General features: G+C 52.0%; 1 protein-coding gene across 1 annotated transcript; it reads left to right on the plus strand.

Annotated features, from left to right (window-relative positions):
• The first annotated feature begins 320 nt into the window (after nt 1-320).
• Nucleotides 321-5,472, plus strand: Hlx (H2.0 like homeobox). Its single transcript, XM_004670113.2, has 4 exons — nt 321-1,053; nt 1,767-1,949; nt 2,720-2,904; nt 4,772-5,472. The coding sequence occupies exons 1-4, from the start codon at nt 444-446 to the stop codon at nt 5,207-5,209; spliced, it is 1,416 nt and encodes a 471-aa protein (XP_004670170.2). The 5' UTR covers nt 321-443; the 3' UTR covers nt 5,210-5,472.
• Nucleotides 5,473-21,907: the final 16,435 nt, after the last annotated feature.

Here is a 21,907-nt window from a genome sequence, read left to right on the forward strand (position 1 = left end):
TAATACTTTCCCCCCCCTAAACTAACGGATCATTATTGTTGTTGTTTTAAATTTAGCTCGCGGGCTTAGCTGTTGGGGGTTTTCTTTGGTGTCGGGAGCCCGCGCCCCCGTCTTCCCGGGAGTCAGCCGAGCGAGGCCCTGGGCCGCTGCTGCTGCGCCCCGCATCCGCCTTCATCCCGCGGGAAGCGCGCGGGCGCCGCGCCGGCTGGCGAGAGGGCCAGGCCCGGGACGGGCCGCGGTCCCGGGGCCCTCGCTTCCACCTCCACTCTCGGTGGCGCCGGGGCTCTGGGGGTCCCCCGTTCCGCTGCGGGCGGAGAAGCGAAAGCGGATCGTCCTCGGCCGGCCCGGGGCAGCCTCCGCCGCCCCTCCCCGCGCACCCACCCATCCATCACCCGGTCCCCCGGGTCAGGCCGGCCCGAGCGCAGCTCACACCCCGGCCGAGGATGTTCGCCGCCGGGCTGGCTCCTTTCTACGCCTCCAACTTGAGCCTCTGGTCGGCCGCTTACTGCTCCTCGGCCGGCCCGGGCGGCTGCTCCTTCCCTTTGGAGCCCGGCGCCGTGAAGAAGCCGTCGTTCTGCATCGCGGACATCCTGCACGCGGGCGTCGGGGAGCCCGGCGCGGCTGCGGAGGGACTGGTGGGGGCCTCTGCCGCTGCGCTCACCGCGCACTTGGGCTCCGTGCACCCGCACGCCTCCTTCCAAGCGGCCGCCAGGTCCCCGCTCCGTCCCACCCCGGTGGTGGCACCCTCCGAAGTCACGGCTGGCTTCCCACAGCGGCTGTCACCTCTCTCGGCCGCCTACCACCATCACCACCACCACCACCACCACCCCCAGCAGCAGCAGCAGTCCGCGCAACACCAGCCACAGCAGCAGCAGCAGCAGCAGCCTCCGCCCCGGGCGGGCTCCCTGCAGCCCCCGGCTTCGGGGACGAGGGTGGTCCCCCACCATAGCGGCTCCACCCCGGCCCCCTCCAGCAAAGACCTCAAATTTGGAATTGACCGTATTTTGTCTACAGAATTTGACCCCAAAGTCAAGGAAGGCAACACGCTGAGAGGTAGGTTTTTGGGTGGGAATCTGCAGGCCTCTGTAACAGCAGCCCTGACCTACTCCTTGGGACCCCAGACCGGTTTGGGGCGCTCCTGGGTGTTTTTATATTTAAGGACAAGTGAGTAAAATGGGGAAGAAGAAAACGAATTGTGAGAAAACTGCGAAGCGCTAATAAAACTCACCTGCATAAGAAAACGGATCTGGGAACGCTTAAACATATAACACGGAGTCACTGTTTACAAAGTGACTGGTGTGAATTTTCGCACACATGGCTATAATCCTTTTGAATAACATTATCTGGGGAGACATTTTTCTGACAAGACACACTTTCTTCCATCCTTCTGACTTCCAGTATAATCCCTCCCCAAATTGTGGAGGAGTAAAACTGTCCGTCTAGCCTCCCAAGGGGAGAGGGCAGAGTTGGGGACTTTAGGGACGGAAATTTAGGGTCTGGGGAATTCCTGAAGGCCCCTCACGGTGACATCCTTAAGGTCGTTTTGTGTAAAGCCCGTCCTTTACTGTGTGGTGCCTTGGACGTAAGGGGTGCACTCAAGAACATTTTGTTCTCCTGGGGCGGGGGTTGCTGTTGGGACAGAGGTTTCTGTGACGAAGAGTGAGTCACTCCAGTCAAAGGTATTCTGTAGGGTGAACTAACAGAAGGATCGCCAAAGGTGTGCATTTGCCCCAAATGTAACCAGTTTGCCCTTTCCTCTTCCCCAGATCTCACATCCCTGCTAACTGGTGGGCGGCCCGCGGGGGTACATCTCCCAGGCCTACAACCCTCCGCCGCCGGCCAGTTCTTTGCGTCTCTAGACCCCATTAACGATGCATCTGCCATCCTCAGTCCCTTAAGCTCGAACCCGAGGAATTCAGTTCAGCATCAATTCCAAGACACGTTTCCAGGTATGTAAAGCTTCCCGTTCAGCCAAAGAGCAGGGCAAGTCGCCATGGGGAGCCTCAGGGCAGATGCATGGAGGGGCTGCTGCGGGGTGGCAACCCCATGTTAGGACAGGAGGCTTCCTGGAGAGAATGGAAAGATCGAGAAAACGAAGCCAAGATAGCAGCGCTTACCAGTGTTGGGGGTGGGGGTGAGCTTTCCCTAGCTTTTTCGCCCAGAGAGGGTAGTTTGAAAATAAAGCATACAGACATGCTGCATACTCATATATTCTTTCTCTCCCCCTCGATATCTCTCTCTCTCTCTCTCTCTCTCTCTCTCTCTCTCTCGCACGCGCGCGCGTGAGCGCACACATACACACACACACACACACACACACAATCACATTGGGGTAACCTAGAACACCTTTGTTTGGTGACGTTATTTATGTCTTGGTAGGCACGTGGGGAGCGCCGACACAGTAGGAAGGTAGGGGGCTGTGGAGACAGTTTGGAGCACTTTGGCAAGCCCGAGGTCCCTGCATTCGGTTGATGCATTCTTGAAATGAGTTGTGGGCTCTCTTCCACCCTACAGTGGCATGAGGCCTTCCCACCACGGTCCTAAGAGCTATGAAACTCCATCTTGGGCCTTAGGGCGTGTGTAAAGGCTTTCCTTTCCCAATAGGGGTGGAGGCTTCTGTGAACTCAAAAGACTTTCGAGTAATGGCGTGAACCAGGGCCTCGCTGGCCGCGACCTAAGCGCTAACGAGGCCCCGTCGTCTCTCTTCCCGCGTTGGCAGGACCCTACGCTGTGCTCACGAAGGACACCATGCCCCAGACGTATAAGAGGAAGCGCTCATGGTCCCGTGCTGTCTTTTCCAACCTGCAGAGGAAAGGCCTGGAGAAAAGATTTGAGATCCAAAAGTACGTCACCAAGCCCGACAGAAAGCAGCTGGCGGCGATGCTGGGCCTCACCGACGCACAGGTAAGCGCAGCGCCCTCGAGCGGACGGCAGCTCCTCGCAGCCCCCGGGGCCTCCTCCATCCCCACCCACTGGCCGCGGGCGGAGGAAGGCCGAGGTCTTGAGTTTCAAAAAGCTTTGCGGACGTTGCAACTTGAGGCCTGAGGAGAGAAGGGTGGGGGTGGGGACGAGCGAGAGGGACGGGGAGAATAGCCCGTTCCCGAAGATGTATGTCAACAAACACTACATGTTTATTTTGGCTAACTGGCCAAAGAACCGCCAAGGAAGCAAACTGGCCGCTCGAGCTGGTAATTATGCACGAGTGCACTTCTCTCTAGGAGCCAGTTTATTTTCCGAAAATATAAAAACCCCAAATCAAAAGATGGCTATGGGGTGTTCCACCGCCCCCTCTCCTCCTGACCTCCCCTGCTCCTCCTCTACTGCTGGATTGTGAAATCCCCTGCTTGTGAGGAAGTGAAAATATCATTTCAAACGGAATGATTTCGCTCCAGTAAAGTGAGGAGTCTGCCTGGAGCACTTCTAATGGCTTAGGCGCTGAAAAAGTCTCCATTGGGGGTGGAGTTGAGTGAAAGAAAGCAAAAAGATCTTAGAAGGCCCCAAGCATGTTTCAGACTGGCTCTGTCTCCTTACAGAGAATCTTATGCCCACACTTAACGTCTTTTCTTAAATTGTAGAATTAGCGTTTTCCTTCCTCCCCCTTTTTGAGCAGAGTCATGTCGCCCTGCCCCTTCCCACCCCGTCCCCAGCAGTGACTGCTGCTGCCCCAGTGCGGACTGACCCCAGCTGGGCTGAAGCCCAAGCAGGCTGCTTTCTCCTAGCTGCACGGTCACCGGCGCTTTTTCTGTTCTCCATTACACAACCCGGCCCGGCGCACGCAGACACACCGGGGACCCCAGCCGTTTTCTACCAGCTGTGGATGTTATTTTTAAAAGGGAAGCTGTGACTTGTTCGAATGCGTTGTGTCCCCCCCCCATTATATATATTTATATAGATTCTCTACTCCTGCCCTGCCCTTTCCTCTACGTTGCACACTTTTACTCCCAGTGTTTTCTGAGCCTCCCCCAAGGAGGATTAGTTTATCTCTCACAGAGGCAGAATCCTTAACTATTCTTGAGTAAAAATATACCAAGAAGATGCCCTTTTGGGAAAGCCCAGCAGCATAGAGTCTCCGCTGCTGCATTGGGATCGGCTCTTTGACCCTCCTTCCTGCTGTCTACGTTCTTTCCTGCAATAAATACTGTGATGATGCGGACCTCTGATCCCAGCGCTCGGGAGGCAGAGGCAGGTGGATCTCAAGTTTGAGGACAGCCTGAGGTTACAAAGAGATGTTGTCTCAGAGAAAAAAGGAAGGAAGGAAAGAAAGAGGGAGGGAGGGACGAAGGGAGGGAGGGGAGAAAGAAAAAGAAAAATCAGAATGGGTTCTGCAGTGCCTTGCTTTGGGTAGTGCTTACCAAGATAGGCATTATCAACTTTGGTTCATCAAAACCTTAAAGTTGTATGCACAGTCTTGTACCTATGTGCATTCCACCCCCCCCCGGGCGATTCTCTCAGGAGTCCTTACTTGAGATTAAGAAGAGTAGAGAGGGTTTACTAAGTTATGGATGGGGTGCAGGAACCTGCTGCATCTTCCCAGCACGCACCCAGATCATTTTAGGCCTGAGGTCAGAGGGCCGCGTGTTGAGAATGGTCTGTGCTGCGTTCGGCCTTGTTCGATCTCCAGTGTGTTTCTGGCACCTCATGACTGGTAGTGTCTGGTTCTGGAAGAATCTTTGGGAGTGGTTAAAGGCGCATCCTCTGAGATGCCGGAGAGTCCTCTGGGGTGCGCCTGGCACTCATCTCCCGGCCTCCCCCTCCTGTTTCTGCCGGACAGGTAAAGGTGTGGTTCCAGAACCGTCGGATGAAGTGGCGGCACTCCAAGGAGGCGCAGGCGCAGAAGGACAAGGACAAGGAGGCCGGAGAAAAGCCTGCGGGCGGAGCCCCGGCCGAGGGCGACCACGACGAGCGGAGCCCGAGCCGTTCGGAGGGCGAAGCGGGCAGCGAAAGCAGCGACTCGGAGTCCCTGGACATGGCTCCCAGCGACACGGAGCGGACTGAGGGCGCCGAGCGCTCCGCGCACCAGACCACGGTCATCAAGGCCCCGGCCGGCAGCGCCCTGGTCCCCGCGGGCGGCGGCGGCGGCGGCGGCGGCTTCAGCCTGGGCAGCGGCGCGGGCGGCCCGGAGCTGCTCTCCGCGCCCCAGCCCCCGGCCAGCAGCGCTCCCCAAAGCCCCGAACCCGCTCCCGCGCCCGCTCCGCTGGGAGGCTTGTAGACCGGCCCGGGACGCCGCGGGCAGCCTCCTCCGGCCCACACCTCTCTGCTCGGCGGCTCGTGGCTGGCCAGGGGCTCCCAGCGCCCACCCGCGACAGAGCGGGGTTTCAGCGGCTTCCCCCAACGCTCCCAAGCTCGCCGAATTCCTGGGACACATGCAGCGCCCACTGTGAAGTGTTGAATGGAACTGTGCCTACAATGCCAGGGGGTCCTGGCATCAAGACACAATGACTTAAATTTGTAAATAAAATGTTTACTACGGTTTGTAAAAGGCCGCTTGGATTGTTGGGGCGCGGAGGTAGTTGGGGCCCCAGGACCTTAACCCGGAGACACTGCAGACCGCAGCAGCAGCAGCAGCAGAGCGGGGGCCACCTTGCAGGAGAGAGTCCCCCCTAGGGTCGCCTAGCTCAAAGGTCCACGAAAACCGCTACCTTCGCATTCTTCGCGTGGAGAAGGGAGCAAGCTGGAGAATTCCTTAGGTCTGTTCAGCAGATGACTTCCCCAGGCGGAGTCTGGATGCAATGAACGTGTACACCCGGCTCCCGGTGGCTCTAAGAGCTCAGAGGCCCAGCTCCTTTCGGAGAGTGTGTGGGAGGTGGGGGGGGGGGGCACGGCGGTCTGTCCCTAAGCAAAGTGCCTTTTGCTTAGGATTGAGGGTGCCAGCACCTGACAGGTCCCAGCATCTCCTAGGAAATGTCACAATGGCGAGGGTGGGACTGGGGGGGGATGGGGTGTCTTCAGAGTGCTGGAGTCGTCTTGGTTTTAAAAACGCCAACTTAGTTGTACAGCAGCGGGGTGACTTGTTGAAAATTACGCAGAGGCCGAGCCCAAATGCCCAAATTAGAGCTTGCACCTCCTGGTCCACGTTTGCCCAGCTGATGAAAGTAGACAGCTGCACCCACCACGCCTCTCCACCCGCACATGGTCTTCCTTCCCGATGCTTGCAGCAGAGATGCCCAGGTGAGTTCTCCTCCACTCGCCCCAGCTCAGGAGTCAAGAGGCAAGTTCCCCATCCGGCCACAGCTTCTGTTTGCTGCTGCTGCGAGGGTCAATGCTTACAAGGGTTTTCTTTTCGGAAAGCCTCTCTGAATCGACTCGGGTTCCTCCACTTCCTTCCCTGGGCACGGTGTGAAGTGTGTGGAGATGGTAAGATGGGAGAATTCTGGAAGAAACAATCCGACGAATAAGGATGCCCCCGACATCCTGAGTGGCTCTAATTAAGGCAGACCGGGCCTCTCTCACAAGTTCGTGGTCACCCCTGTCCTGGGGATGTTTGGGAGGTTAGACAGCTCATGATGCAGTCCAGTCTCCCGGCCTGCAAAAGCAGGTTCGGGGCCATAAGGGGAGTCCAAGACTCTCCTCCTGGACCTGCAGCTGGGCGCTGGAGTAGAAGCCAGCGCTTCAGCTTTTCTCTTCCCTGCCTGAGCCCGACGCCTGAGCAAGTCCCAGAAACACTGAGCCCAGGACAGTACAAGGCTGAGCTTTCTTTACCCAGCTCCCCACCAGTCCCAAAGGGAGCCGAACCCCTCTTAGAAAGAGCATAGTGAAGGGGGGAGGGGGTCCTGAGTAGGGGGAGGTGAGCTAGCTCTTATCCCTAATTGTTTCACAGGAGTTTGGGGGCCGTCGTGGGCTGTGAGCTCCACGCACTGCCAGGCCGGGATACACATTCCATTGAACTCCGCTACTTCAAACGGCAGTTTTTTTTCTCTGCAGCTTAATTTTGCTGTCATTACCGTTAGCGACATGCCTTAACTCTAACTCTCCAAATACTGAAAATCTGGAAGGGGAACAGCCCAAGGACATTCGATTTCGAGGCACTTAAAAACCCAGTTCCGGCGTTAAGGAGAGTCAAGCAGGGACATATATCTACCAGGCTGAGGAGCCCGCAGGTTGGGAGGAGCGGGGGCCGCACTACGGGGGGGGGGGGGCCCTCAAACCCATTTCAAAGGCGTTTCTACCTCAGGTAGAGTTTTGGCCAGGGGGAGGGCGCCCGTGAACCAGGCAGCAGGTATGGGGGCGGGGAGTGTCTGGAGGACAGACGCCCTTCTAGGCTGGCAGCAAGCACCCTTGTTTCTGCCACCCGCCCACCCCTAATCACTCAGCTGGAGAAACTCTGGAAGGGTTTTCTCCCCGTTAGTGGAATGACTCCACATTTTCCATCAGAAGTGTCATATCACAGGCTGGTGAAGTTTGGTTTATTTGGGAAAAAAGGGGTGGGCAGCGGCAGGAGGAAGGCTTCTCTCTGGGCAGGGCTGGGTGGCCAAGACACAAAGCAGCATTTCATTTGGGGAGCGCCTGCTCCCTGGGCTCAGGTACTGAGATTTTCCTGGCAGCGCTGGGTCCTAGCCTGGGCAGCTTAGCACTGGGGGGGGGGGGTTCTGAGCCCACCAAAGGCTAAGACTGGGGTGTGTCGTCTTCAGTGGCCAGCCCTCCAGGCTGCTGGGAACCTGCCAGGGGCTGGGGTTCGCTACCACTGGAGAAGCCCAGAGTTAAGCAGGCTCGTGTCCCTGGCTGGGCATGGGGGACAGCCGCGTTTTCCTGCGACTTAGCAGCGGTTCTTGGCTCTTCCTCCTGGCCCTGCCACGGCAGGCAGAGTCCGGGAAGTGTCCGCGGTCCCAAGTAGGAGTACCAGGCGGCAGCATGCATTCGCTGGGGGCGGGGAGGGATCTGACTCTGGGCCCCTGCACCCACTTCTATTCACTCTTGCGGACAGATACAACAGATACAGACACACAGACCCATGGGCGCGTGGAGGATGGGTCCTCTACTCTCTTTGGGGTGGTGGGAAAAACCTATCCAACTGTCCGTGTCCTCTCCATATGGCAAAGGATCTGGTGCATTGTTCTTCCCGTGTGGTTGGGGCAGTTGTGTGGTGTGGCATTCGCAGAGGAAGTCCTGAAAGCCGGATCCGCTTTCCCCTCCATTGGCTCACTTCAGCCAGAAGTGGATAGTGACCTGGCTGCCAGGAGTGTGTCACGCAGGCTGCGTGTTTCTACTGAGGCCAAGTCTGTCTACGAGCAACATCAAGGCCTGGTCTTTACCTCGGAGGGAAACAGGCAGACACACACACCAGCCAATATCACACTCCATGCTCGCTCCACTTCTACCCTCTCCAAGAATTAGGGGAGGCGGTAGCTCAGATTCCAGTTGCCACAAATCTCTCTGATTCCCTCCAAACCTCAGTGGGGACTGAAAATAAAGACAGTCAGTCTGGGATCTTTTGTTGGCCTGTGCTCCCTATCCAGACTGTGGAGGAGATGTCGGTTTGGTGGGGCTGCACCAATGGAGTCAGCAAGGTAAGAGCTCTCCATCCTTACAGTACAGACGTCTTCTGAGGGGAACCAGAGGTCAGACAATTGGGGAATGAGCCCACGTTCTTCTCTGCAGGCTCACAGCTGCCTACCAGAACTTTGGAGGGCAGAGCAGAGGATTTTCTGTGGGCGGTTTACACTTGAACTTTACTTGCAGAGTTTTCATCTGTTCAGGCCTTTGACAACCCCTCTCTCCAAGCTGTGTCATTTTAAAACAGATTGGTGGGATGGGCTTTGCGAGATGAGCAAGGAACAATAAAGGATGAAAGGCCAGAGGCTAAGGCAGCTAGTGTCCCCTCCAGCTGAGTTCTTCTTCTTCTTTCTGGAAATATGTGGCATTGGACCTAGGGCCTTGTACATACTAGGCAAGTGCTTTGCTGCTAAACTACATCCCCAGTCCCACGTTTTGGAGGAAAAGCAGGTTCTGTGAGGTCAGTCCTTCTTGCACCATATAATGACTGCTGCGTTGGAGATGGCAAAAAATAAAAACCTAAATAGTCAAGCCTTTGAACTGTGAGGGAGTGGTTATATACTCCAAGACCTTTGTGCAAATGCAAGGGCTGGATTCTAGGAACTTTAGCTGCAGATATTGGGTGGAGGAGAGGAAAACCTTGAGTTTCCTGAGTGAACAGATCTTAGTCTCAGTACCACTTTCAGTGTAACAAAGGGATTTTCCGGAGTCCCGAAGACAAGTGGGGGCTCCTCTACAAGTCATGTTCTCAGCACCGCGGCTCTTGGGACAATGCAGACCCTTACACAGAGTGGGATGCATTGGGTCAGATGTCCTGCCAACTGAGTTCTCCAGGCTGTTGGCTCCATCCTAACCCTCCTTCCATAGGCAACCTCAGGACTGTAGCTCTGGGCTCTCTTTTCTGTTCCTCCTGTGCATCATTGAAGAAGCCAAGGTGCTGTTACTTATGATTTCATTTTGGGGACCAGGCACCAACACAGAGAAGTTAAGGTACTTGCTGAAGGTCACCTGGACAGCGAGTGTCAGGACCAAGATAAGCCTTGGGGTCAGTGTCTCCTGGAAGTACTCTGCTAGAATATAAGGGCTTTCTCCTGAGAGGTCTCATCAGCCCACTCTGATCAAGATGATCAAAGCCCAGTAGGTTCTCTAAAGGAGCACAAGAGGCTCAAGACCATGGCCTGGGGGAGGGACCCTGGGCTCTGGTAGCTACTTCTTTTCTCCTTGGTGGTCGCTGAGGGATGTCTCTACAGAAGTCCAGGCCTGGGTCTCTGTTGGTTGACACCCCACTCTCCAGTTTGCACTGCCTGGATAGCATCTTCAGTAGTGTCCCAGGTCACATCAGGTCAGCAGGACATGCACGTTGTTATTGGTAGTGTCCGATACCCGGGATTCTGGTTAGGAAATAGAAGTTGAGGCTCAATGGTGCCTCTGGGTGCCTGCTGCACCGGGCTGGTGTCTCCTTTCTCTCTGGCCTCAGACTCAACCCCAGCATTGGCAGATACCAAACGTCTCCTTCTCGTACCCACCACCAAGAATCATAGAGGAACCTCGGGGAGGAGCAAACTGGAAGGCTGCAGAGGTGGCATCACCTGACTCACACCTGGGGCTCAGGGTTGCTCAGGTGATTTGACCAGACTCTGTGGGTGGTGGGAGGCATGGCAGGAAGCTATGGGTTATAACCGGGGAGTCAGTGCTTTGGAACCTGTGTGCTTGATTCCAGCCCAGGATAGGAGGATGGGAACTAGCCCCAGGGACATGCATTCCTAGGTTCATTGGTTCCACAATTAGCCACATGACCTTGGGAAATTCACCCAAACCATTTGGCCTCGATTTTCTCAACTATGTATGATAGGTACTTAACTCATAAATCATCATGAGGGTTAACTGAGTTCAAAATTGTGCAGAGCAAAGTAACTATGATCTAGTCCTTTATCTGTTCCTTTATTCATTATAGTATTCATTGAGGTCTTTACTAGCGTCCATGCAGAAGAAAAAGAATGCAGGACAATCCTTACTCTCCAATAAATTAATCAGTAGATGGAGGTTTATGAATGTGATCCCTCCTTGCCCGGTGAGCATCCCTGGAGGAAACCTTTAAGGAGTAAAGCGGATGTTTTTCACATGCCTGCCCTCTCTCCATTTATCTCCATCTACAGTCTCAGGTGCTCACTGGCTCTTTTCTTGCTGTTTTAAGAATTGCACCCAGGGCCCAGCGCGCATAGCAGGTGCTCAATACAGCCCCTGGGGGGATATATTTGGGAATTTCCCTTGGGGCTTTGAAGGGAAAAGAAGCTAGAATTTTCTGACACTTTGGATTTGACGGAAGCTGAAGCAAGTATTGGGGATCCCAAGAGGGAAAATGTTGTGCGCGGTACTGTTGAAAATGTCAGGACAAACGGCACTCTGGGAGTTTTAAATTCCTAACTAAGAGCATTGAGAGATATCCACACGGAAACAGGAAATTAATGACCTCTTGCCAGGGCAAAAGCATCTTGAGCCCCTCCCCTTCCCGCTCCCCGCTGTGCTGGTGTCGTTCAGGTGCTGTACCAGAGCTACACCCCAATTCGACCCTCAGCTTTTTAAGCGAAGCCCTGTCTCAGATAAGCTGTGAAGTGAGCAGCATTTAGCAAAGCAGTTCAATGAACAAACGAATAAAATTATTGTGGTTCTTGTGCTTGTTTATAATATCAAAGAGCCCTCAAAAACAGTATGATTAGGGGGCTGGAGAGATGGCTTAGTGTTTGTCTGCAAAGCCAAAGGATGCTGGTTCGATTCTCCAGGGCCCATGTAAGCCAGATGCACAAGGTGGCACATGCATCTGGAGTTCGTTTGCAGTAGCTGGAGGCCCTGGCATGCCCATTCTCTCTCCTCTCTGTCTCTCTCTCCAATAAATGAGTAAAATATATTTTAAAAATTAGTATGATCATCTGGTTAGAACTGCAGCCAGGGGCTCCTGCGTAGTGCCCTTGGAAGTCTAGCTGGAGCGGAGAATCATCCCAGGTGTCGCAAGGAGCATCTGGAATGCTCGGACCTCACATGAGAAGAGCTGGTCCACGTAGAAGGTGAAGAAACTGGTCTGCACAGGCCCTGTGTGCCCATGGGCATCCTTGACCCCATCCTTAGGTAGAAACCAATTCTGGGAGAGGTTGAGTGATGCCGAAAGAAGCTCACCCCTCACCCTTTTCCCTCAAAGACAAAACCCCCAAAGCCTCTGGTGCTTTCCTTTCTCAGGTCCCCCACTGGGTCCTGGCTGAGCTGGGAGGAGGATGAGGAAGGTCTGGTCGACATCCTCAGCACAGAGGTTTCTGGGTCTGCCAGGTTCTTGTTTTTGACCTCACAGGGCTGTTTATTTTTGTTTCTCAGAAACTGAGAGAAGAGGGCACCCAGCAGAGTTCTCAGCATGTGGCAGAAGCTCAAGAAATGGAGAGAATGAATGAACTAACAAAAATGACCAGGGGCACCAGTCTACCTGATAACCCCCTCACACCATCTGCCAGTGCTTTTGGCCATTTTCATGGGTTCCTGAGCACCGAGCACTGCGGCCCCGCACAGGTGCTGCGCAGGTGTGTCTGAGGCTCCAAGCAGGTGGGCTGTCCCTGCCCAGGGAAGCGTCTTGCCCAGAAACCTCCCTTATGCTATCAGGGTCTTCTGGCTTTGCCTGGCTCTCCACTGGTTCCAGTCTAGGGAAGAGTCCTGGATCCTCTGTAGTCTTGACTCTCTAGCCCTCTCACACGCCAAGAATCTGTCGCATCTGGTCCTTGGGCCTCACTCTGTGTCTAAGTCATCCTGGGGTCGCTGGTGGGGAGCGCTCCCGGGGTTTAAACTTAAGCCCACCCTGTCAAACTCCACAATCTAAGGCAGATCCCCTCTCCATCCCTCCCACAAGCGTCCCTGCAGTTCCTCTTCTATGAGGTCACTTTGGTCACGGCTCAGCAAACTAAATCGACCCCCCCCCAATCTCCTCACCTTCTGTAGGGTTGATGAAATTTGTTCTAACAATTCTCTATGTAGAAATTGCAATTCAGGCGGGGGGGTGTGGGGGAACGATGAGGTGAAAAACAACAAAAGAGAGAAAAAGCAGAAATCTGACTTAGCACACAATCTTAAAACTGAAGGTGGTCATCCCCCTTGATTTTTCATGATGATAGAGGGCGTGACCTGAGTGTGTGACCCAGACAGCGAAGAGACAGCCAGGTAGTTCTGAGCTGGTGGAGGTTAGCCTACACACCAGTGTGCAATGGAAGGCAGCAATTTTAGAAATCTTATTTACAAATAAATGAAGGACTCCGCATATCTTAGAACGGGAGCCCCCGCCCCCCATGGCTATTCCAAGAGGCATTGTTTAGGAGTCCTTGGCCACGTGTGGGTAACACATGGGTCACTTACAGTCATGATCCATCAATGGATGTGGTGTGCGATATTACCACTGTCTCTGCTTTGGTGCTGGCGGCCCCTTCTGGGTTAGGCGCAATCAGTATCTGGGGATGAAGATCTGCAGGTTCTCCGAATGAGATTCCTTCTAGGTCAAAAATTTTTGGCAATTGGAAACTATTTTCCACCGATTTCCCTACACTTCTGCCTTGCCCTTGCAAAAGAAAGGTCATCCCATTAGCATCTTTCCATCCATCCATCCATCCATCCACCCACCCACCCGCCCACTCAGAGGTCGTTCACATTCCCTCCAGATTCATTCCTGATAGGAGCAGGGTTAAAGAAAAGATGCGTCTCTTTTGACAAAAGAAAGGCGCTAAACCTGCAAGCCTTCCTTAAGCCATCATCCCCAGCACCCAGGTTCCACCGCCTGGTGAAGGTGGGTACTTGAAGAGTGGAGAGGAAAAGCCAGCCCAGGTGATTCCAGAACTCCAGGGGGCTGAGGCGTGTGTGTGTGTGTGTGTGTGTGTGTGTGTGTGTGTGTGTGTGTAGGGGGGGTGTCTTAGGCCACTTAGCAAGACCCAATTTCAACAACCAAACAAGCCACTCTTTTCCTCCCTCCCAAATGTACAACTTTCTTGCTTCCAAGCCAGAACTGGGGGGTTTTTGATTAGTCTGTCTTCAGTGGAGGCAACAAACAAAAACAAAAACAAAAAACCCCAAACAAACAAACAAACAAACAAACAAAAAAGCTCACAGCAGAACTTTGTTGTTGAATCATTCTGATACTTCTTATAAATGCGAGAGTAGAGTCAGTGAAATCAGAGACGCCCCCCACACTCCTTTGTGGTGGTGCTTGGGATGGAACCGGGCCTTTTCCTGTGCGCTCTCACTAGGCAACATCCCAGGTCCCGGTATGTCCTGCACACCCGGAAGAGGAAGAGGAGGAAAGAACCCATTTCAAGAACACCCGGAAGGCCACAGGGGTCCTGTGCACCCAGGGGGCACTCGTGAATGCAAATCCTTGCTCCTCCTCACGCCTTCCGCTTCACTTTCTCATCTGATCTACCCCGGTGCCATCTCTTCCTTCTATTCCAGTCCCCCAAGCCCTTGCCTCTTAGGTAGAGTGGGGAGCCTTTTTCAGGCTGTGCCCAAGGTCCCAATTGCTACTACGGCGCTCTAGCAGCGGCCACGGGACCTGGGCATTGCTGCCAACTGAAGCTACCTTGAGCGATGAAGGGGAGGGCGCCGGGCAGCGGTTGAACACCGGAGGGCCGCGCCAGACGGGGCGGGGACATTTATCCCGTGTGTACACTTTCTGGCTCCAGAGCCCCGCGCATCAGAACGCCTGAGGCCAGAGACCCAGGCCGCGATCCCGAGCTGCCGGCGCCCCGGCCGGCTGTGCGCGGTGCCCACCCGGCTGGCGGCTCCTCGGCGCGGCGCAGCGGTCTGAACTGTCCCGGAGCGCAGCGCGCGGCTGAGACCAAAGTCCAGCGGGAAGTGGGCGCCTGCAAGCCCAGGAAACCCGATCCACAGCTGGAGACGCGAGTCCGCCAGCTTCGTGGTTGCTTGGCTCAAAGTGTGGACGTGTCACCAGGACCTCACAGCTTCCTACCAGGGGCACGTCGAGATCTAGGACCTGCCTTAGGGTCCATATTTGATCCACTCTGTCGCAACAGTGAACGACTAGTCAGTCATAAGATCAAGGGGAATGGGAGAAGACCCTGGGGCCTTTGGGGACAGAGGAGGCACTATGGTGAGGGACTCTTGTCTGGGGCAGAAGGCCCACTGAGGTGGATATTAGCGGTTTCACATTTCATTCTGGGTGGACTGGCACAAGATGTCCATTTAGTGACCCTCCAGGCACTTCTCCCAGTCCGGTCACACCTGAGTCAAGCTGGGTGGTCAGTTCCGCGCGGGTCCCTTGATTCATATCACCGCCAAAGCTGCAGACACTGAGCGAAACCACACATAGTTCCATTTCCAAGCTTTCAATGTGTAATAAATTGTTGCATGCTCATTTATCTGCAATGCGCCGTTTTGGACTCTTTTAAAGGATCAGCTTTTTTTTTTTTTCTTTAAACAAACAAACAAATTCGGGTAACACACAGAGAAGTGGACTGTGCCACAGTTAAAGGACAGCACCCGGAGTTGGCAAGAACTGGAGACAGTTCGCATCTCTCGCTCCCTCCCTTCCTCTCCTCCCTCCCTCCCCCCCCTCTGTCTCTCGCCCTCATAAAGGCCTAGGTTATTACTGTCTTTGACAGAAGTAACAAAACATACTTCTCTCCCGACTGCCTAGTAGTTCCTTAGGCAAGGAAGGGCTGAACTATCCTAGAAAGTCGGGGTTGCTTTAGCCATTCTCAAGAAGATATGCGTTCTAGGGCTCTGGCACCATGGAGATCCCTTCTGGGTCAACCAAATCCCATGGCCCGTAGGTGAACCCTGGGCATTTAGTAAACACAGCCCCCACCACCTTGCCCAGTCTCCCCTAAGCTTGCAGCTTCTCTTTGGGGCCAGCCCTGGCTTGCTGTTGGAGGAACTGGGAACCGTAATGAATGCATGCTCGGGATTTGGGGGTCCACTTGGTAGCAGTGGTTCTATCTTCTTTGTGTGCCTTCCTTCCTTTCTCCCTTCCTCCCTCTCTCCCTTCCTTCCTTCCTCTCTCTCAACTCCCTTTCTTTCTTTCTTTCTTTCTTTCTTTCTTTCTTTCTTTCTTTCTTTCTTTCTTTCTTTCTTTCTTCTTTCTAACAAGGTCTCAGGTAGACCAGGCTCACCTCAAACTCGATATGTGGCCAAGGACGACCTTGGATTTTTGATCCTTCTGCTTCTGCCTCCCAAATGCAGGGATTACAGTCATGCTCAATCAAGGCTGGCTTTATGTGGTATTGTATTGGGGGTCAAATTCAGGTAGGCACTCTACCAAAGGAGCTACATCTGGAGCTCACCATCTAACTCATGCTGCTTTGACTTCGCCTGGAGGAGGAGTAGCGTCCCTGAGGCTTCAGCTGCCCTAGTTGCCCCTCCCCAGAGTTTTCCTGGGATAGAGGGGTGAGGGAGGAGCCCCAGGAGGAGGAGCTGGTGATTTGTTTGAGGCAGGTGCAAGAGGAGCAGCATGGAATATAAAAGAGTGAAAAACAGAGGAAGGAGAAACAGAAAGGGTGGATGGAAATCATGAAAATAGGTGGGATTTTGAAGCATTTCTCACATTTTTTAAAAACAGGGTGGGTGGAGCTGACATACTGTTTTCTGGCCAGGCCATAAATTAATAGATTTATCCCTCAATCAGGGGAAAACCATTAAGATATTCTTGGCTTCATCTGTGGGAAAATAATTTCTTTGATTGAGTTGCCCCAGAAGACCCTGTGTAGCCTTCTCTCCTGGCCAGGAGCAGTCTTCTCTTTCCTGCCTGTAGGAAGGAAGGAGGGGAGCAGAGGGAGACTCTAGGGAGTGAAGGCCTTTCCCTCTCATCCAGCAGCTTGGATTTCACTTTGTGCATTTTTGTTCTTGATTTGATTCCCTTCCCAACCCCCCCCCGACACCCCCCCCCCCCCCCCCGTCCAGGGTACTTGTAACCTCAGAGGGAAGAGGGTTCCTGCTGCCCCTCCCTTGGCTCCATGGAGTGAACCCAGAGTGAGTAGTTGATATGTGTCCCACCCCAGGTGGTAAGCCTCTGAAATCTGTGAACTTGGGAGTGTAACTGGGGGGTGGGGTTGGAGCATGTGGTGGAGGGACCCAGCAAAAGCCACAAACGTGGCAGGAGGCAGCCCCAGAATAGGGAGGAAAAACAAGTAGAATCACTCTCAGTATTTGGAGGTGATGAACTCTGTCAGACCTGTATGACTCAAAGTGTGGTCCTTTGCCCCTTAAGTGTCCTTTTAAAGGGTCCCTGAGGTCAAAACTATTTTCACAATAAAAGGTTATTGCCTTTTTCATAGTATGCAGTGGAATCTCCCAGAGGCCACGTCGTGTGTGATGATGTCATGACTCTGGTGGCTCTTGGAATGTGTGTGCATTTGTAATGTTTTACAAATGTTTTGGTTTTGTATTTTACTAAAATAGGATGCTTTTCAAAAATATATTTGGTTTTTATAGCTATACCTGTGTTTGTGTGACTGTTCATATTTGCATTGTTAGCATGAAATAAAATGTAAAATAGATTTTATCAACCTCAATAGGTATATTTGAATTGGTCCGTAGGCCAGCTGCTAGTGGCTGTGGCTGTCAGGTTGGATGCTACAGAGGATGTCACTATCATACAGTTCCACTAATCAGAGTTAATGTAGGCAGTGGATATAAATGCTCCTTTGGGGTCAGGTGATACAGAGCACTCCTATAATCCCAGTATTTGGCAGGAGGGTCAGGAATTCAAGATTAGTCTCTGCTACATAGTTTGAGGCCAGCCTGGCCTACACGAAACCCCATCCCAACAAATAGAGCAAAAGCAATAAAAAACCCCAAAGCATTCTTAGCCATGTTTAAATTGTAAAGAGAGTCCTAAGGTCAATGAAATTTGAGTCTCACCTGAGAGCATCCCCTACCTACAGGGTGGTTAAGACAAGTAAACAAAAAGAGGCTGTGTGTTTGGGCTCTGCCCTTACTGACTTCATAACCGTGGATCATTTTACTTCTTTTAAAATATATTTTATTTCTTTATTTGATAGAAAGAAAGAGAGGGGGAGAGAGAGAGACAGGGAAAATGGGCGTGCCAGGGCCTCCAGCCACTGCAGACAAACTCCAGACGCATGCACCCCCTTGTGCATTTGGCTTATGTGGGTCCTGGAGAATTGAACTGGGATCCTTTGGCTTGCAAGCAAATGCCTTAACCGCTAAGCCACCTCACCATCCCAGTGGATCATTTTTCTTAGTTTAAACTCTAAGCTTCAGTTCTAGCTTCTGAGAGGCAGGACAGCTGGCTGTGAAAAGCACATGCTGTGTGGCAAAACCAAATGTGCTGCTACCTCAGTCCAGCCCAGATGACCTTGAGTGAGTTTCAGAGCCCTCAGCGGCTCAGTTTCCTTATCAGTACAGTTGAATAACACCAGCAGGCATGTAACTTCTCCCTCAGTGTGGGAAGGTCAAATCAGAGGGAAAGTGAAAAGCACTTAAGAAGACACCAGCACTTTGAAGCTTGTGCTGGGCTACTGCTTCTCTTTCTCATCTGGCCGCAGACCTTGAGGAGGGAACCAGCCCACCACAGCTCGCCAGGGCCCCCCGCTGAAACCAGAGTAACCAGGGAAATGAGCAAGAGTGATGCTTTCTTGGTGAACCTGGTACCAGTACAAGGGCAAAGGAGATAGACACAGAGAACACTCAACTCCTACCACACCAGAGATCCAGAGACACAGAGGTTCCCAAGACCTCGTCACTGAAGTAGACCTAAATTGAACCCAACATGGCTCAGGTAAATTTGCAGAAGAGGGGCGGAAAGATTGTTAGAGTCACAAGTTGGGACATTATGCACAGAGACATTGCCTCTTCCCCATAACTGATGGATACCCCCATAATGCACAACCCACAATCCCCATGGGGATAACTGGCATCCCCAGTGAGGATGGTCCCTTCGGAGAGGGGAGGACTGGGATGAGGGTAAGGATGGTACCAACATGTGCTATTTACACACTGAGTACGTACATAACTAATAAAGAAAACAAATGGTTAAAAAAAACCCCAAACCTCCCAGGCTGGAGAGATTGCTTAGTGGTTAAGGCCTTGCCTACCAACTCTAGGCATCCAGGTTCGATTCTCCAGAATCCACATAAGCCAGAAGCACATGGTGGCACATGTGTTTCGAGTTTGTTTGCAGTGGATAGAGGCTGTGGTACACCCATTCTCTCTCTCTCCATCCACTCCTCTTTCTCTAATAAATAAAAATAACATATTAAAAAACCTTCCAATAAGCAGTATTTTTATGTTGATGTGAAAAAAAATACAGGTTTGGGGTTAGAAATACTGGGCTACAAAATGAACTATTTTGGGGGTTGGAGAAAAAGTTCAGTTGGTAAAATGTTTGCTTCAGTTACACTAGGACTTGCATTTGGTCCTCAGTACCCATATACAGTGCTGGGGATAGGAGCACAGTAGATGGGGAAAGGAAAGAATGACCCTAAAGTAAGAGTCATCACTAAGATCCACATGGATCCCTAAAGTAAGAGTCATCACTAAGATCCACATGGATCCCTACAGTAAGAGTCATCACTAAGATCCAAATGGTGCACAAGGTAGAGGCTCTTTTTTTTTGGTACCATTATTTCTGTCCTAGGGTTTAGCTTTTGTATTTTTTCCATCAGTAGATTTTCAATAAAAATATTGGCTATTGGGCTAGGGAGGTGGTTCAGTGGGAAGGGTATGTGCCTTGCAAGCATGAGGCTCTGAGTTTAGGTCCTCAGCACCCTTGTAAAGCATGAAGGTACATGCTTGTAACCCAAGAGATAGAGGTGGAGCTTGTCTAGATAAATTCATGCATTATGGGCTCAGTGAAAAATCATGACTCATAAAAGTAAGACGGAGGAGTGATAGAGGAAGACACCTCATGTTGACTTGTGGTTTGTACGTGCAGCACCCTCACATGTGTGTCAGCACAGAGATGATTGGGGACACACAGACATGCACAGCACACAGACGTGATTGTGAACATGCAAGCCACACACACATGAATGTGGATATACACACATGCACACCACACACAGATATGATTTTAGACACGAGTACATGGACACTATGCACACATGAATGTGGATATTCATACATGCATACACACTACACACACATGAATATGGATATGCATACATGCACACCACACACATGGATGTGGACATACATATGTATGCAGCACACATACATAAACATGTCCCCCTCCATTTAGATAAATATAAAAGTTTACTGCTTCTAGATGCAACTTAAGATGGCTTACCCAGTAAAAGAAATTATCATTTTGTGTGATTGAAAAAGTGTAGTGGTGGACTGCGCTTCACTGTGGTTCGACTGGGCTTTGACAGTTGTCTGAGAAGTTCTTGTCCCCACACCTCTCCCTGTATCCACTTTGTACTCCACCTGGCGTCCCGCCGGCGTGTGCCATCCACCGTGAGAAAGAACTGACTGTCACCGGATTCCAGAGCAGAGGCCTGATGGGAATGGCCACTTCACATGTCCTCGTTGTGTCAGTGGCCATGGTCAGCAGAATGAAGCTGCCTGGAGCATTCGTAATAGTTGCTCCTTCATTCCCGACCACAGGGACCCCCTTAAAGGACATTGAGGGGTACAGGAACAGTGAAATCTGATTTTATTTTTAAAAATATTTTATCCATTTATTTATTTGAGAGAGAGAGAAAGAGAGAGAGAGAGAGAGAGAGATACTAGGGCCTCTAGCCACTGCAAATGAACTCCAGACACATGGGCCACCTTGTGCATCTGGCTTATGTGGGCCCTGGAGAATCGAGCTGAGGTCTTTTGGCTTTGCAGGCAAACTCCTTAACTGCTAAGCCATCTCTCTAGCCCAAATATAGATATTTAGAAGGCAGTTTGACATGCTGTCTGTTTGGCAAAACGATGAGAATAAGTCATCCCCACCCCTGCCCCTGCAAAGGGCCTATGTCCCTAGGCATAAGCTTGGGGTCAGTCAGGTTTACATACCAGGCATGAAGTCCCTCTTGTGGAGCTGGCCTCAAATCCAATCAGGAAACTGGTGCTATTGCACCAGTGGGAACATCTTGCCTGGCAGCTTGGTCAAGGAACACATAGGGTCCACATGTGCGTAGGACTGCTTATGACATCTCTCTCCCAGCAGCTAGCATAGCATGGCACCTTTAGCAGGAAGAAAGCGAGCTGCCAGTTCGGTTCCAGCTCAGTTTCTATATGTCCTGGGGAAAAAAGTGTTGAGCAATAGGGATTTACCATCTAGTTTTCTTGGACAACCAACAGCCAACAGAATATGGCAAAATGGCAATAGTTTATGTTATTTTTATTTTTTTCTGAGTCAGTGTCTCACTCTAGCTCAGGGTAACCTGGAATTCACTCTGTAGTCCCAGGCTGGCCTCAAACTCATAATGATCCTCCTACCTCTGCCTACCAAGTGCTGGGACTAAAAGTGTGCGCAACCATGGCCATCCCTGTCAGCCTCTATTGTTTTAAGGGCCTTTGTAGCCTCCCTGACTAACAACCCATTGGGAGGTATCTCATCCCTGGCATTGGAATTAAGAGTTTTAAGAAATATTTTTATTTATTTGAAAGGAGAGAGAAAGAGAGAGAGAGAGAGAGAGAGAAAGAGAGGGAGAGAGGGAGAGAGAGAGAGAGAGAGAGAGAACAGAGACTGACACAGAGAGAATGGGCATGTCAGGGCCTCCAGCCACTGCAAATGAGCTGCAGATACATGGGCTACTTCATGCATCTGGCTCGATGTGGGCACTGGGGAATCAAACTTGGGTCTTAGGCTGTGCAGGCAAGCGCTGTGACTGCTGAGTCATCTTTTCAGCTCTGGAATTATGATTAATAACCTATGGCTTCTGGGAGCGCCACCGATGAAGGGGATTTTCAGGATGGGTAAAAGTGGGAGAGAAGAGCTTAAGCAGGGATAGAAGTGGGGGGCTGAGTGAGAGAAGAAACCAAGGGCATGTGAAAGAGCCATGTGGAAACCTACTACCTGGTAAGCCAATTAAAATATGAACTTTTAAGAAATTTGTCTTATTTTTCATGAGAAGAACATTTGTCATGCTGTCTTGGCAGTGGCCTCAGTGCTGGGTGCCAGCTGGAAGGGTGAACCATCGGTGACATCTTTCCAGTCGCAAGATGATGCCTTGTTTTCAAATCATGGACTCTGTGCCTCTTATGAGCACCAACCCAGTCTGTGTTCTGACAGAGAGGGAGAACATTTATATCGCATATGTTATAATCCAGATCTTATCACTTCCCTACTACAGTCTGATCCCGAGGGATGTGATACCTGTGCATTTGGGTGTTTGACAAAGTATCCAGGTGACTCCTGTCACCAGGCCAGTGTAGGGAACAGTGTACTAGTTTACTTAGTGGTTGCTGCTGAGAGCTTCTTATG

Source organism: Jaculus jaculus, chromosome 1, assembly GCF_020740685.1.
Source record: "Jaculus jaculus isolate mJacJac1 chromosome 1, mJacJac1.mat.Y.cur, whole genome shotgun sequence".
NCBI lineage: Eukaryota > Metazoa > Chordata > Mammalia > Rodentia > Dipodidae > Jaculus > Jaculus jaculus.

Excerpts from the sequence above, each read along its gene's own strand:
- Hlx (XM_004670113.2), top strand. The coding sequence starts at position 444 with ATGTTCGCCGCCGGGCTGGCTCCTTTCTACGCCTCCAACTTGAGCCTC. Across the intron at positions 1,950-2,719 it reads ATTCCAAGACACGTTTCCAG|GACCCTACGCTGTGCTCACG; the intron begins GTATGTAAAGCT and ends CCGCGTTGGCAG. Across the intron at positions 2,905-4,771 it reads TGGGCCTCACCGACGCACAG|GTAAAGGTGTGGTTCCAGAA; the intron begins GTAAGCGCAGCG and ends TCTGCCGGACAG.